Source organism: Gymnogyps californianus, chromosome 13, assembly GCF_018139145.2.
Source record: "Gymnogyps californianus isolate 813 chromosome 13, ASM1813914v2, whole genome shotgun sequence".
In the NCBI taxonomy this organism is placed as follows: domain Eukaryota; kingdom Metazoa; phylum Chordata; class Aves; order Accipitriformes; family Cathartidae; genus Gymnogyps; species Gymnogyps californianus.
Window position 1 is genome coordinate 19,281,817 of NC_059483.1, and position 17,006 is coordinate 19,298,822.

The 17,006-nt window shown below is 43.3% G+C and overlaps 1 protein-coding gene across 2 annotated transcripts in view; it reads left to right on the forward strand.

Annotated features, from left to right (window-relative positions):
• MAPKAPK3 (MAPK activated protein kinase 3) overlaps nucleotides 1-17,006 on the forward strand; it is a 126,377-nt gene that overhangs the window by 68,143 nt on the left and 41,228 nt on the right. Inside the window, exons 1-2 of one of the 2 annotated variants that reach the window (XM_050904423.1) lie at nucleotides 8,160-8,213; nucleotides 8,700-9,050. In XM_050904423.1, the coding sequence (XP_050760380.1) occupies nucleotides 8,826-9,050 (225 nt within the window). In that variant the 5' untranslated portion in view covers nucleotides 8,160-8,213; nucleotides 8,700-8,825. Of the gene's footprint in view, nucleotides 1-8,159; nucleotides 8,214-8,699; nucleotides 9,051-17,006 lie in introns of those variants that run through there. The other variant, XM_050904422.1, reaches the window with a different exon arrangement.

Sequence of the window (17,006 nt, forward strand, 5' to 3'; positions counted from 1 at the left end):
ATGGGGCAGGAGCAGAGGGGAGGGTAAGATGATGATAAGGATAAGGTTAGAAGGATGTTCTCATGGGCAGGACATGAGCCTGAGAGCAGGAAGCCTATGTTCAGCTCCTGACTCAGCCTTTAACTCCCTGCTGTTTCATTTAGCAGCTACTTAGCCTTCTGCATGCTTCCGTTCCTTTTCTTTATGACATCAGGGACAGTACAGTAATGAGTGCTACTAACAATACTGAGCTATTCAAAGAGAGAGGTGCTGAGGGCCATCTAAGTATCCAGAGGGGTGGGAATGTCATCATGCATGCACCCCTTGACCAGTTTGCTTCTGAGCCTAAGATGGACTCAGCTGACACTTCATCTGAATACGTGTAAATTCACAGGAGAGGCGAGGAGATAGCAGAGGAATTTCAATCCTCACCCTTTCTGTGCACAGCAAGCACAACAAAGATCGTTCGAAGGCTTACCTTCGCAGTTCTGGCACAGGGTTGCAGGGGGACGCCTGCATGCATGTGCTCCTTCATGTCTAAATTCGGCATTATTTAAAACCTTATGTTGGTGGTGCAGCAGCACGATGGATTTGAACAGAGCTAGACCAGAGTAGGAAGTTGCTGTTGTCTCCTGCAAACTGTAGTTAACCTGCACATTCAGAAGGTATTTCATCTTCAGCCTTAGAGGGGACACTGAGGTCATACTGTAGCGTGCTGCAAGGCAGGAGTGCTGCAGCCCAGCACAGACATTGAGAAGCTAGCTTTACATTTTTTTTTTACTTAGAATTGGGCTCCATCTAGTGATCTTCTGGAAAAGTCTTGGTGTGCAGGCTCTGTGCTGTTGGTTGAGTAGCCATTTGTATCTCCGGAGCAGGAAAGCAATGCGAGGAACTGTACAGTGGAAACGTCACATGCAGAAACGGGTATCAGTTGGCAGCTCTGTATTTCTGCTCTGTGGAAGCAGCATAGGTGTTCACGCCAGTGCAGACACTGTGTTATTCAGTGTTGCATTGTATTCTGATGCGATGGTTTTCCACCTGCAATCACTATATCCACGCTGCTCTTTTCACGAGTCCTGCAGGACCCTGAAAGATGACCATTACATTGAAGTAGCTAATGCGAGTGAGTATTAACGAAAGGAGCTTTCATTTTCATTGGAAACTTTTTTAGGGGCCCACCTCAAAAAAATATTCAGGCTAATGCCTGGGCTATTTTATCTGCAAAATCAGTGATCAGTTTTAAGTCAGGAGTGTTCAGTAGTACTTCATTGCTCTACCTGAATGTTTTGCCCCTCATTGGCATTCCTCGTGCACATGGTGATGCCCTAAGTAGGAAACAGAACAGTGTGCCAGCTTTGCCAGTGTCCCAGGCCTTGTGCAGTTGGTTACCTGGGCACAGTCAATATAAATTGCTGTCATTCCAACAAATTAGTTGTTTAAACTCAGTTTATACTGATATAAATGGCTCTCCAGGGTTCAGTGTTGAAGAATTAGGACATTGCAGAGGCAGTAACAAGAAATATTGTTGAGCGATATCGTTGAGTGATAGGTTTTAGTTATGAAAGGTATCAAAGAAAGCTCACAATAAGGTCAGGGAGGTAAGAAAATCCAGAAATCGTGAGCCAGTTAGTCCCTTAGGAAAGTTCACCAACACAACAGCACCATCTACTGATAAATGTGTGTTTGAGAAGACAGGCGGCCAGAGTCCCCTTTCCACTGAGGGTAAGTTACACTGCTTCAGCTGTACAGTTGGACATTTCCGTAATCTTGTAGAGTTGGTGTAAGTGAAAAATGAGGTCCAAAGTCATAACTCTTGAGAGAGGTCTGTGTGTCTGGAGACTAGATTTACCTTCACTATAAGCGTGTCTATGAAAGACTGAAAGAAAGGTGCCCTCTGGCGGCTGTGTGGCCATAAGGCCATCCTTGACACTTGTCCTGTGTTGTGTTGTAAGGAATAGCATGCAACCAAACAAACATTAAGAATAATAAGCATCTGTTCCTTGTTTAGATGGGCCATCTCGTTATTTGAGTAGGGCACACCAATTTCTGTAATCAACAACACACAAGAGGGTGATGAACTTACCGTTGTGGTTTTGATTTCCCAACCTGGTGTGGAGCAATGGAGGAGTCTCCAGGGTGTGGATGAGCTGTGCCATGGATGCAGGGACATCCGAGCTGGCTCCATGAGAAGTAGGATGTGCAGGACAGCAATGGGCTTCATTTCAGGCTACAAAAAAATGCCTTGGTGTTACTGTAAGGAACTCACCATATTTGTTGTCCCTAGGCTTGCTGGCCTGTGGTGACCTAGAAGATGATTGCAGTGCGACTTCTGTTAGGAACTTTTCTGCTTGTATCAAATGCTGTGTTTCTGCAAAAATTGTATTCCTGAGTGGCCTGGAAGGCAACCCCAGGACTGTCAGACAATGTTGCCATACCCATTAGTTGCAGGATCTCTTTCAATGAAAGCGAGAGATTAATTTCTTGTGCTCTACTGCAGCATAAAATGAAGCACCATCTTCTGTAGACAGATTGGAAGATTTATGATGCTTTTGATTTATGATACTTCTATGAAAACCATTGTCTTTTTTTTTCTCTCTGCTGAAACGGAAATGTCCAACCAGTATCTCTCTGAGTCCCTCTGCAAATAAGCTGTGTCCCAGAGCTCCTTCTGCCCTAAGATCCCACGACAGCAACCCTTAGTGGAGGAGCAGGGATGGAGCCTCCCAAAACCTTCTCGATGACCAAGATAAGGTATCTGTAATAAGGTGTCTGAGTCCAGGATTATAAAAGCAACTGTTCTACCCTCTTCTGTATTTCTATAGAAAACTACGTGCTGAGTATGTGCTAACAGGGAGGAAGTAATCTTGAGGAATTAAGACAGGTATTAGGACATGATCTCCAGATTGTGAGACTGGTGCTCTTGAGGCTTCCCTTTCCTTCACTAGCAGCTGGTTCATAGCTAGAACTTGTAATTCCTCCTAGAAACCATGTTATAATCCCAGGTCAGGGCAGAGGGTGTTGAGAATAAAAGAGAAGTTGTTGTAGTTCGGTGATCACAAAGCATCAGGTAAACATCATTGCCTATGAAAGAGCTCTATAAACCTGTTTTTACCTCAGCCATGGAGAGGAAAGAGCTAGGCTGTTTGCTGATGAGCTTTCCTAGTTGTATGGGTAATAGAAACTATTTCAGTTTCTGGCTTGTTGTTGGGCTTTTCTTTCTTCTTTTTTTTTTTTCCTTTTTTTTTGTTTTTGATGAGTCTGAGACAGATACCTCCAGAGCAGAACTGAAAGAGAGGTAAAAAAACCATGTTTATAGTCTCTGTTTCAGACCACTGTGTACATGACAGACTAAACTAAAGATCCTACAAGAACCTTCTTTTCTTCTCCTTCATATCACAATACTGTTCTGAAGAGCTGCCCGTTCTTTCTTTTAATATCACGGACACAGTTTCTGAAGAACTTCCTGAGAGATTTAATAAGGTTGTTGCAACCGCCCAATCAGACAAAGGTGTGTCCTCACTTCAACCTGACAATACAGAGGATTTTCTCTTTGGTGACATCTATATAATGCATCCCAGAGAGTGGATTTCTCATAACACCAGAAAAAATATACAGCTGTTACTCAGAGGAAGCAATGTTTCAGAAAACCAAGTCACTATATTTTCAGCTGATGGTGATAATTTCTTTATTGTAGCTGATACTGATTTCCACATGACATTGCTATCAAAGGACTCCATGCAAATCACTTTTGTATATAAATAAACTCACGTAACTGTAGCATTCAGGTAAGTATCACTCCTCCAAAATATGCCATCCCTGAAAGAACATTTGATGACATCAGCTTTCCTAGCTCTCCAGATGAGAGCAAACTCAGATATTTCATTTCATTTTTGTTAAGAAATGAGATATTTGAAAGTCTGAAATGTCTTTAATCCCAGATATTACTATTATTGAATTGCTACGGCATGGCTAAAAGGCAGTGAAAATACCCAGTGGGACAGCCAAAATTAACCTTCTGTATTCAAACAGTAGTGGTCTCTGTGGGTAAACCAGGTATCTGTGATATCCGAGATAAAATCAGGAACAGCGTATCCAAACTGCATGCTGGCTAAAACATGAAGCTTCATAGCGTTAACACACTAGCTTAGAGAAAAGGGGCTGCTGCCCCAAAGCTTATTGCAAGATTAGGGCCTTATTGTTTGGTTATTTTCTCCTATAAGCTGCTCTTCTAGTTTGGGGCAAGGCAGGCATAGCTGAGCTACTAAATTCTCTCTTGAAATAAGTTGTTTTGTGTTGTTTCTGTTGGGGATTTTTGGTAAAAACAGGATTAATATTTAATTTACAGTTTTAGGGATTTTTGTGAGGATGAAAGAACTTTTGCCGTAGTGGGCTCTTATCCTGTAACAGTACTGTTTTTTTTAAAACTTCAAAAAGCAAACATCAATAAATAAATAAAAACGTCTTTTTCAATGAAAAATGTCCCCCGGCTCAATAAGCTGCAGTGGGCCTGTCAGCGTGTCCTCCATCAGTATCTCCAAAGGATGCTAACGCGGCTTGACCTGCCACGAGCACAAAGAGAAGCCGCAGGATCCGCCGTGTAAGTTTTTGATCATACGAGATGTTATTCCCAGGGAGATCTAAAACTGGCATTTGAAAGCAACGTTGTGGGAAATGCTCCCAGAGCCAGACAGAGGGACAGCTGCAGCCAAGGTGACCGCACTGCGCTTGCTTGCCTTTAGGATGTCAGAGGTGTTGGGGTTAAATGGTTAACCCAGTTGTTAACTCCAAGATGTGTGCCTGGACCCAGCATGCTTGTCCCTCCCCCAGAGCTTGTCAAAGAAATTATAAAACCTTAAGCAGCTTAAGAGAAGGATATTGCACAAATGAATGTTCTTGGCTCTGTACAAACTGCATGTGGATTGCAAAGGCCGGGATTTACAAGTGTGGGAACTTCAGAGTGGGTACCCAACACAGGTTTGCAGGTACAGTCACCTAAGACACCACACCAGGTCACTATAGCAGAGTTGTTTCAGTAGTGCAGCACCCAAATCAGACTGCTTTGGGGCTGCCCAGCGTGGTCAGAATAACATTGAATAAAAAGCATCAGCTAAGCAAGATCAGGAGAGATGTCCGGTGGAAGAGATTTACAAGTTTAGTACAAGAGCACGGGATACTTTTGGCTGTTACATACAGTATCAGATTGCCACCTTGTTACTTGTAAAAACGCTCTGTTGCAAAGACTATTAGATACTGAGAAATACTGTCTTTGTCACTGGTTTTAAAGATTTTCCGCACATGACATTCATGTTTTGCCTGGGGTAGAGACACGCTTTGTGCTCGGACAGCCTATCTAAGACAAAAAATTAACACAAAAAGCAGGGGAATATATTTGCTTTTTGTTCCTCACCTGTGGTCATCCTTGTGTACAGTGAGGCTATTTGATACTTGGGCTGGTGCTGGAAAGGCTTTTTCAGAGTTTATGGTGGGTGAAATTAGCAGAGGGTTGTTGTAAAGCCTTATTAACCATGATTCACACTGGATTTTTAAGGTCTTCGCCCTGTTTAAACTTACTACTGTTGCTGGTAAAACGGTGAACTTTGCTAAGAGCATATATAGACAATATCGAGTAGTGAACCCAAACAAGCATAACTTTCAGTAAGATATTGTTTCAAGCAGTGACCTGAGCATGTGTTTTGTATCCTACCAGTTGAACTCTTCTCAGTGGGAGACTGTTCATAACTGAGATGTGTAGAACAAACTAACTTCACACAAAAGAATCCTGTCTTATTTCATCATCTTTCCTCCTTTCTTTCCACGCAAAGCTTATTTTGTAGAAACTCATTCTTGTAATAGTTAGAGTCATAATTTCTTAATGAAATTCCTTGCTTCTGATAGTAACCCCTTAAGTAGACATCTGTTTGGAATTTTTGCAACGTTTAATATTTCCCAGAATAGGACCATAAATTGCCTTCTGCTAGCTTTAACGTGCTAGCCGCTGTAACAACTGCTTGCTTTGGTCAGCCACAGACTTTTGTGTAACAGTTACGTGGAAAGATCAGAAGTGGGGCTGGGAATGGGAGCTACAAATCGTTGTGAACGAGTATATTTCTCAAATTATAAAACACAGAAGAGAGCTGAGAGATTTAGAAGCTTTCTGAAGGGTCTGGCCCCCAGTGACTTGTGAGCTGGGAAGAGGACTATAGTTAGGTGTTGCAAAGAGAAGGAAATTACCATCCAGAACAAATAAAACAGCAAATACAGGCAGAAGCCGTGGGAAGGAGAATAAGAGTAAGCTGCTGACTGCAGAACAGTGTTATTGAGGGTTTGCAACCTGGGAGCTTACAGTTATGTATACGTTTCCCTGAGATTGCCACAGTTGGAGGTGGTACAAAGCCTAAGAAGGCTGGAAGCCAAACCTGAGAAGGAAAGGTTGGAAATAGCTGTGTTCCTCTGGGATTTGATTAGCCCAGAATAGGTGAACTGAATCAGGGGACCAGGCCCTCCCGTAGCTGAACTGCTGAAAGCCTGGAAGGGAAACCTGAGGCAGAATAGCTGTAGCGTCACATCACATGGCGATATACTGCAGATCTGCATCCTGCTAAGCTGAACTACTTTTTATCCCTTGGAGAAAGGACTCATTAGCCCTTTTAATTATTTTCCTAACCGCTAGAACTCCAGATGCCATTATGTTATGTAAAATGACAAATGTATTTTTAACTCGTAAAGCATGTGAACTTTAAGCTCTTTCCAGTGATACAAATACAGCTCCATTTCAATGCATGACTCATCTTCACATGTAGGAAAAACTCAGCATTTCACATCCCTATAACTACACTCTGTGCACCAGCGATGAGCGACAGTTGCTGTGGGAACCATCACTTTTAATATCCTGACTGTGCATACAAAAGTGCAAAGGAATACTGACTGCTTATTTGGCAGAAAAGGTCGCCTTCAATAACAGCACCGACCGTTTTGGTAGCCATAGCGCCTGAAGGATCATAGTCTGTCCAGTATCGAGTCTCAATGCTTTGCTCCATAGCAATAGCCTTGCTGTTTAAAACAGGTTTTAGAGTGAACGTGTCAATCCTTTCCCCTTCCTAAAACGAGCGATCGGGGGGAAGGGGCCGGCGGTGCTCCGGCCGGGGCCGGGCCGTGCCGTGCCGTGCCGTGCCTCGCCTCCCCGCCCCGCCACCGCGCGGGCGCGCTGCGGCACAAGCCCGGAGCCGCCGAGGCAGCTTCGTTCCCCACCACTCCCCCTCTAGCAGGGCCGTTTACCCTAATAAATGAAAAACGTGGCCGGTGCCTTAAAAACACCGCCCTACGCAGGAGATGTTCCCCACCACCCCCTCGTCCTTCCCCGGGGAACCTGCCGCCGGGCACCGCCCGCCCTGCCCCACTCAGCCCTGATGAGGCAGCTCCGGCCGGGGCCTCCCGCTCCCCCCTCAGCCCATGCGGGGCCCGGTCCGGCTCGACCCCGGGGGAACCTGACGGTTCCCCGGGGTCGAGCCGGTTCGGGTCCCGCCGCGGTCGGCCTCCCCTCAGCGCGGGGGGGAGGCGGCGCGCACCTGCCCAGGGCGTCGGGGCGGGCCCAGGCAGAACCCCGCCTTCCGGGACTCCGCACCGGGAAGCCTCGGCTGGGGCCGCGCCGCGCCACCACAGGCAGGTAACCGTCCTCCGGCGGGGCCCGGCGGTGGAGCCCCCCCTCCCTTCCCCCGCTACCACCCCGGCCGTTCCCCGCCGCCGCCACCTCCCTGCGCGCCGTGGGGTCTGCCTCGCCTCACTTCACCTCACCTCACCGCAGGGTTTTCCCGCCTCGGGGCTTTCCTGCCCTCCTCCTCCGCCTCACAGTGCGGGGGGGGGGGGGTGCTGAGGGAGCCGCCCCGCCGCCGGCCCTCACTGAGGGAGCTGCTCCCTCGCCCGTGGCGGCTGTCTGCGGGGCAGGCCTCGGGCCCAGCAGCCCCCCGGCATGAGGAACGGCCCTCAGCTTCCCCGCGGCGCTTCGCCTCGTCCTGGCTCAGCTGTGTTAACGGGGCTCGGAGGCCCTGGCACCGGTAACTCCCCCGGGGCTGTGCTCATGAGAGGCCAGAGGCTCTCTGGTCCCCAGTGGGGTCAGGCAGCTCCTCGGCTTTGGGAGCCACACCATTGTATCTCCACGTACACGAGTTTTTGGGTGGTTTGATGGTCCCCTAAGTAAAGCTGCACCTGCGCCTCGCTATGTGGACTGGGGCAATTTGGTAAGCGCTGGCCCAGCATCAGGTCTGATGCCTGCCCAGGCAGTGCCCCTCTGGGGTTTAATCCAGATATTGGTGGTTCTCTTGTGTAACTTGGAGTGTCGGGATGAGGCAGGGGACCATTGTGGAGATTTCTGCATAAAACATTGAGGCAACAAGTTGTTGATGCAGGTTTATAAGCTTGAAGCAGAGGCTATCTCTGTTCTGTTGTACAGAGCTTAGCTGAGTAAGACTTTAGTCCAAGACTCAGCACAGGCACTTGTTGCAGTAAAAGCAGTAATTTATAACTGGGGACTGATAACTGTGTATATTGGAACTGGGGTGACTGGTCTGTAAAGGTAAACAAAGTATGCTTTCCTGAGGTAAACCTCCACTTTTGGTCTCTCTAGCGCCTGGTCATCTCGTTAAGAAAGGAAGAGAAAAAAGTGGTTAGGTGGGAGAATGGTTAGTTCACATCAATTACTAACACTCATTTACATTTTTACTCAGGACTAAATGGCAAGCAAATGGACTGTTTGAAGCACTGGGTTTGATCGCCTAAGAGGAGGGCCTCTGCTGAGGATAACCCACAGGGAATCTGTAGGGTATCTCTGTAATCGCAGACTCTTCCCTGATATGGAACAGAGTGAAGGTGAACAGGAATCCCAGCCAGAGAGTCACGTGGATAGCAAGAGCAGCGTGAAATCCTTGCCTGGGGGAGCAGCCCATGTCAAACTAGAGATAAAGAAACATGCAGTTACGGATGACTACAAACTCTCCAAACGGGTGCTAGGGTTAGGAATCAATGGCAAAGTACTGGAGTGTTTCAACAAGGAGACAGGCCAGAAATGTGCTTTGAAGGTATGTAGGCTTTTTCTTTTTTTCCTTATGGTTTGGAGGCCAAAGATCACTTCCAAAGCCCTCTAAAAGCTACTTGTTCTGTTGCTTACATTTCACAAAGAGTGCTGCATGAAGAATTTGAATATGTGGAGATGTTTGCTATTAGTGACAACATTGTAGTCCAAACTTGAGTCTTTTCCAGAATATTCTGCGTGAGTTTCTAGAAGAATGTTATCAGCTGTGAAATTCTCATATTCATATTTAAAAGACAAAAAAGCGGGGGAGAGAATAGTGTCTTGGTGTGTTCTGTGAGAAAGCTTGCTAGATTTTGAATGAACAGATTATGCAATACTTGGGAAGGAGACTATTTTGGATCTTGTGCAATGAAATAGGCCCAGACTGGGAAGTACTTAAATTTTTATTGGTCTACAAGCTTTCCTCCTCTTAAAGACTTTTCTTAAGGGGCATTTCTAGTTGTTTACTCACTCTCCTCTTTATTTTTGTGATCCATTTACAGAAGGGTATTACCTGAGAAAGCACTGATTACACCAGTATTGGCAAGTAAGTTTAGTAGATATTTATGCTGATAAGTACCACTTAAATGGAGCAATAACCATTCATTAGAGAACATAAAGCTTACCTGCCTTTTGCTCTGCCGCTTTTAAACTTGAAGATTTCCCTGATGCTTTTAAACCACATTGTTAGAAAAAAGCAGCTCAAGTGAGAACCAGGATGGTTCTGTATGGTAAGACTGAAAACCAGCTGAAGTAATTGTCGTGAGAATTATTTAAGAATGTTACCAAGTCCTTGCCAGTGTTAATCTGATTAGTTGGGATGTCTAGAAGGCTTTCGGGTATCCTTCCTTTTCTTAAACCTCACACTCCATGTTTGCTGACAGCAGGACAAATCTGCTAGTGGTCAGCTGGAAGGTCTGCCAAGGTCTGGATATGGTCTTCCCTTTACCAAGCGAGAACTGCTATCCCCAGCAAAGCCTTTGCACTTTGATAGAGCAGACTGGAAATACCTGGTAGCTTTGTGTATTGAAAATATTTTTGATAGAGAAACTAGAAAAGCTTATAATACAATAACACGCTGATTAATTCACATGTTTCTAACACTCTCATTTTCTTTATCAAACTGTTTTTTGTATTAGCTTCACGTAGCTGACTCACAGAAGTTTATCATGGGGAAACTGGAGGTTTTGGCCAACAGACTGGAAGTACTGAGGTTTTGCCTCTGCATAGGGGAGTGTCAGGTTTTTACAACTCAGGTGATCCATTAATCAGATCCTTCTGAAGTGCTATCAACATTAATTTCTATACTTAGCATACTGTGATGAAGGATTATGCTGAAGCTGTTCTTCTCTTTCTGAAGGGTTCAGTGGTTTTCTTGCTGATTATAGGCCATTCATACTTCAAAAGTTTTGCAGTCATAAGGGCTGGAAGTATTTTAAAATAGAAGTTGTCGTTCCAGAGCACAACCCAGTGGCAACAAGTTGTGGCAAATTCTGTAGCTCTGGGATCAAATAGGAAATACATTCCTATGGATACTAGCATCTCTAAAATATTTTTTTAATTCAGCGCTCAGAGTTGGGGAGGGGGAGAAGAGAGGTAAAGTTGCTGTGCCCTGACAGAATGTCCTCTGCCTGGTGGGGAGGGGGAACCTATAGTAGGTCCTCTAATACCAGCTTCTGTTTAGCACTGATTGAGTTGGCTGTTTTTTTCAGAACTTCTAAAATATATTAAGGACCAAAGTACCCCTTCCCTTCCCAAACTGGAGTTTTGTCAGTAATGGCTAATATATCACTGAAATTATGTTATATATGTGTTTGTCACACCACCCCACCCCCTGCTGTGGAATGTGTGCACTTTTCTTCTGAAAGGGACAGAAATATTAAGATGTTTATGAGTTCTCTAGGGAGTTTAAATGGCAGATAATAGTTTTCTGCTTGCATGTATGTATTTCTCATCGTTATGAGCTTAAGTGCTGAATAAAAAGTTAAATATGCAATTAAGTAAAACTGCCAGCAGCCCAGAGAGAATCCGCTATTCTCTCCAAAGATGGTCTAATGAGAAGATTACCCAACAAGGAAGGATAAAAACTGTGCTTGGTTAATTGGCAAGAATAGAAAGATCTTTTCCTAGCCCTGAAGATATTTGCAAGGATGAAAATACTCAGAGGAAGTTTTTCTGTTGTTTCTTGTGAAACCTGAACTGGGCCACACAAGTCCCAAACCTGCTCCAGATGAGACTTCAGAGCAAACCATCCAGTCAAAACAGTTATGGAAAAGGGACAAGAAACTTGGGAAAAAAATGTTCAGAAACGGCTTCAGTGCAGAATTCTCTGTGTAGGGACAATAGGGCCTTGGTGTTTCTGCCTTGCCACTGCTCATACTTCCTAGGTGTGACGGCGGGGTTGTCATTCACTTACAGGAATAGAAAGTGGAGGCTGATGAAGCTGTCAGAAAAAACCCAACTGGTCTGACAGGTAAAGAGAGATGTAAAGATTGAATTGCAAGTTGAACAGGAAAAAAGGGATGCTGGGCGGATTTTTTTTTTTCCTGGAGGTTGCTTGTGCAGTATCCATTGAGATCTATGTATATTTGTGGACAAATACTTCAGGCGTGAGTGTGCTCACCGTAACCTACTCCTGGGAAAGGAAAAACATCACTCCTGCTGCTGAAGATAAAGTGAAATAGTCTGTTCCCCTTCACACCAAAGTCGCCCATTAAAGCAGCTTCTGACTTGGCAGATGGCACTGCTTTCTGCCTGCAGGTTTTCTTTTATATGGGAACAAAGCCAGCACAGCCAGGATCTGGATAGAAATTACTCAATGGAAGGAATTTTAACTGAGGTACTCGATAGGAAAGGGCTCGAACAGGCAGAAACATTCATCCCCAGAGCCATGTGTCAGTCAAGCACTACATACTGTAATTGGGAGGTCCCTGTTGTCTTCTTTAGCCTGTGTCCGTAATTGGAACTAGTTAGAATTTCACTAATCATTTTAGAGTGGGAAAACACAAGACATCTTCTCAGAGATACTGCAGGGCTTTGGTTATTTTCCTAGAGTATTATGTGGCCTAGTTTACTGTGCTTGGCATTGTGATCTGCTACATGCTTTTACAATGTGCTGTCACCTTTGTTCTGTTAGATTGAAATGCCACACACATTGCTGTCCTGCTCCAGAAAATCTAATCTGGTTACTCACTTAGACACATAATGACATTTTGGCTGAACAGCAGTGTTTCCAAATAGTGAGAACACAGGGATTTAGAAAAGTAGAAGCATAAACAAAACCGCTGTGCAGGACCATGGCCTTCTAGAAGGCAACTATGTTTTGGTCTCTCTCTCCTTTACAAGTAGAAAACCTTCTCAGATCTCTTCCATAGTTAATCCAGAAATAGCAGTCAAGTGAAGTCCAGTCGCTCTTCTATTTTTATCTCCTCTTTGCCAGCCTGCCCCCTTCTGTTCGCTTTACCTTTTGGGGCTAAAATTTAGCCTCCACTCCTTTAACACTGCATTCAGCCTGAGTGTTCTCTGCTGTTTTTCACACTCCTCCCTGGTTTTAGGGAGAGGAGGAGACCAAAATAGCTGACTACCTGTGAGGATAAACGTGGACTCCTGGGACTTGCCTCCCATTAGAAGAACCCCAACCTACAGTTCCTTGTTCTTTCTTTCTTTTTCCCTCACTTCTTTTTCTTTTTTTTTTTTTTTGTTTTTAGCACAAATTCTTGCTAAGTCGTGTCAAAATAATATTTCAATGCATTTGATGACCTACTTTATTTTTGTGAAAGATGGTAGAAAGGGCTCAGACAGAGTTGGGATCAAGAAAAGAGCTAGAGAGCGTTCTGCTGGGGTATTGGGACTTCTCTGCATCTGCAGCTTCAGGATTTTGGTGGATGTTTTAGGATGTAAAAACAGCGTTACATGTCGTTGGCATGCTATTCACCTTCAGTAAACAGATGTTGCTTCTTTCCAGGAGAAGAAAAGGAAGGACAATTCAGGCATAACAGCAGAACAAAGACCCTTGGAACTTCAGGAAAACAAAGTACATTGGTTATGATTGTGTTGGTACTTTTGATATGAAAACTCTCCTGAATAACAGTATAGCGGTTGTAAAGTGCTTCTCCCCTAAGCACTGTGCATATGTGCCATACACTGCAGCTGTCTTCCAGTCATCTGAGACTTTTAGGTTAAGGCAGAGTATATATGAATGGACCTGCTAGTTCATAGGTCTTATCTTCTAGAATAAATAGTGAGTTAAGCCCTGACCTGCCTCATGGAAAATGTCCTGTGCTGCTAAGTGCCAACAATACAGTGTACGTGACTTGATGATTTGAAGACAAATAGGTGAAGCCCGAAAGTTAAATAAAGCAAAAAGCAAACACAAAAATGAACAGGCTCCTTGCCTTTTAGATTTAAGGAACTTTTGGTGAATGACATAAATGATAATCATAGAGTAGGAGGCTCTCCTGTTATCCGTAAGAATATTAGCATAACTTTGTGCTCAGAAGGAAGGAAAGCAGGTAATGGAAGAAGAAATTTTGCAAAAAAAATTGTTCCTGAAATGGTTCTTGGAAACCACATGTAAGACTATATAGAGAATGTTGTTCTGCTTTCCAGAGCGGAGTCGCTGTGGAGAAAGATAGTCATTTTGCATCATCTTAATTTCATTTAGTCTTGAGCTACGTTTCTGCCTCTCACTCAATTTTAATGTCTCTGATTACGTTAAATAATACTACATCATGTAAGCTAATTGCTGGATAGCCTGTTTTCAGTTAGTATACCCTGAAGTCAGGTCGTGATTGCTCACAAACGGGAGACTGTACAGTCCAAAGTATATGTTTTGCAAGTTATCTGAATAGCTGGTACTTTTAAAATACCCTGTTTATTGCCTGAAATGAGATGATGATCAAGGAAAAGAATGCAGCAGTGGAGAAGGCAATGCATACAGTGAAAGTGAAGGTTATTTTAGGCTGATGATTGATCGTAGAATAGGAAATGTTAACAATCTTCTTAGATGCTATAGATTGCATTTTTAGAAGAGAAGAAAATTATGCCAGATCAGGAATGAAACATTTCAACATTTTTAGAATAAGGAAGAATAATGTTGTACTAAGCTAGAACTGTGGTGGGAATTCAGGGGAACCAAGTATAATTGTTGGTTAGGGTTTGTGCAGGATGAAGGAGCTCTTGCTTTACTGGAGTGATGTATGTTTCAGGAGGAAATTAGCACTTTCTAGTGAAGCATTCTGTAGTTCCCGCTTACTTACCACGTTTCCTGCAGCCTATTTATACTGGTTTATCTCATGCTACAGTAAATTCAGTGTCAGTAACATAGCTGAGTATGAGTAATAAACTCCAGGAGCTATGTGTTGTAGATCAAAGCCAGATACAGCGTAGAACGAATATGAGTTCAGAAAAGTTCTAGTTAAATGGCAGCCCCCAGTGTATGGAGGAGTACCTAAAATATGGATAGCATGAGACTGGTCCTTGAATTTTATCCCTCAGTGCCAATCTTGCTAAGTATTACGTAAATATGCATAAAATACCTAAAATAGCATTCAGTCGATTAAAAAGTGGGTCATTTCTACTGCTACAAGAATTGTTTTTAAACCAGTGAGTCATTCAAGACCTGAGTCTTTGAACACTTTGTATGTATTTGGGCCAGAATGGCACCTTGCAGAGTGTCAGTTGGACTAGTTAATTTAAAAAAGATGGACTTTATCAATTTGCTTTGAAGATCTGACATTTTTGACTGGTCTTCTCCGTATCTGAAATACAGCAAATAAAAAAAAAAAAAAGAAAAGATGGGCTTGGTCTGAAATAATAAAACCATGTGTAGTAAATTCTTACTAGGTTCAATGGCAGCTCATTAAGCCTAAAAAGTGCAAACAGAAAGGCAAATGCTATAAACCGTTAAGTCATCTTGAAAAAACAAAACTACGTTGATGCTACTTTGCACCTTCTGTGTTCTCTTCCAGTCTGCAGTGCTAGCAAGCTGGCACAAGTTGTACCCTGACTTGTGTAGCAGCAAAGCTTGGGAAGATCAAGGTGTGTTCCCCTGCCTTCACCCAGGTTGCAAGATCTGAGGAAGTATTATAGATATGCGTCTTATTTCAGCTGCAAGGAAGGTGCTTAAAGGGAGAGCACATGTGCGTATCGGTCAGACACGACTGATCTCTTGACTCTTTGGACTAGAAGACCCTTCTCTTTGCCTCCTCCCTTTAGAGTCTAAATCCTCCTTTTCCATTTAACTAAAGTAAAACCTCCTTGATTCGTGCTAGCTGGGAGTCTCATTACAGATAACTGGATTTTGCAAATCAGCTTTAGTGCAAGGGAACAATAAGCAAGAATTTTAAAGTTAATTTACAAGACAAGTGTAATTCAGCCTCATTTACTTATGGTAATACCATCTAGAGAGACGCCCAGACGAGAAAAACCTGATAACATCTTTTATAATTTGGGAAGAATCAGGGCCACACCTGAATGTCACAGCTCACGCATCTTTTTTTCTTTAGTATATTTTTCTCTGTCTGTGGTAGCACCCTGTGTAAGAGCAGCCTGGTCTGAGAATAAATGACTTCTCATAATAGCTTGCTGCCAGTTAAGTCTCAACAGAAAAAAGAGATTATCTTCATGCTATGATAAATTCATGGGAAGCATAGAGAAGGAAGATGTCACTGTCATTGGGAGCAAGAGCCAATGTGAATTTGAGAAAGTTAAGAGATGAATCTCTTGCATATAAAGACTGTTGTGTGTTAATCTCTTGACTGTATACAGTGATTATTTTTTTCTTAAAAAAAAAAGATGCAATCATTGATTTATTTACATAATCATATGCAACATTTTGCATCTCTGAATGTTTTTGTAGTTACTATTTGCTTGACCTGGAAGAAGTTCCCATTTCTGATATGATGTGCATATGTTTCCTTGTTACGGAATTTTTCTATGTTAAATACGTCTTTACAACGCCAGACTTCAGGATCGTGTGTAATATTCTAATAGCAACAGTATAGCAGTCTGCATAGCTATCCTCGTTCCTTTGGGTACAGTGGAGTTGTTTGAACTGTTTGCGTTGTGGCTCTTACACTGTAAGAAGACGTGGCGACATTCATGAAAAGGAAAGCGGCAGAGATGTGGCCAGTGCTGGAGGTGGAGAGTAGATGACCTGTTTACTTAATTGGAAAACCGTGAGAACTTCTTTCCATCATCACTAGTGAAAGCTGGTGGTGCGGTCTGTCTGGATTAGAGTGTATAAACTGTGTGGATTGTGGTATTTTACACAGACTTCCTAAGTACTTAAGATGATTCAAAGCTCTGTAAATGAGATTAAGCTATAACGCTCCAGCATTTTAATACCTCAGGAGTGAAAGGGGAGAGAATTCTTGCTCAGCATGTAAATCACGCGTGGCTGCCTAGTTTCCAAATCTTTGTAATATATGGCATTTTGCACTGTTGCATGGCCTGTTTTAAGAGAAAAAGCAAATATTAAATTGGTGTAGAATTAATTTTTTCCTCCAGAAAAGTTTGCTTGCTGAACTTGCTTAAAAAAACCAAAACAAACCACCCTGAATGTGCCATCTTTATGAGTAATTTCAGATGTTCTGACTAAGGAGCCAATCTTATTAAAGTTGCACTGTTCACAGATCTTAAGTCTTGCCAGTTCAAACTCTGGCTCTTCTCCATGGGCTTTTTCCCAGGATTTTTTTTTTTTTTTTTCTTTCCTTGAATACTCTCTTAAGTATGCTGGCGTTTCAAGTAACAGGCCCTAAGGCAGCTCCTGGGATCTGAGTCAGCTAGGGCTGAGGACAGATTTATTAAACTGATTGTAAGGGGAGAGCTCAGAAAAACTTTCTTCTGTTTGTTTTTTTGGACAGCACTTCTAAAATATATAAACTGTTTGGAAATGGCAGGGTGTGGAGTGACTCATGCTCTTCATCCACTGAACTTTCTTGTGTGGTGAAATTTTGGCTGG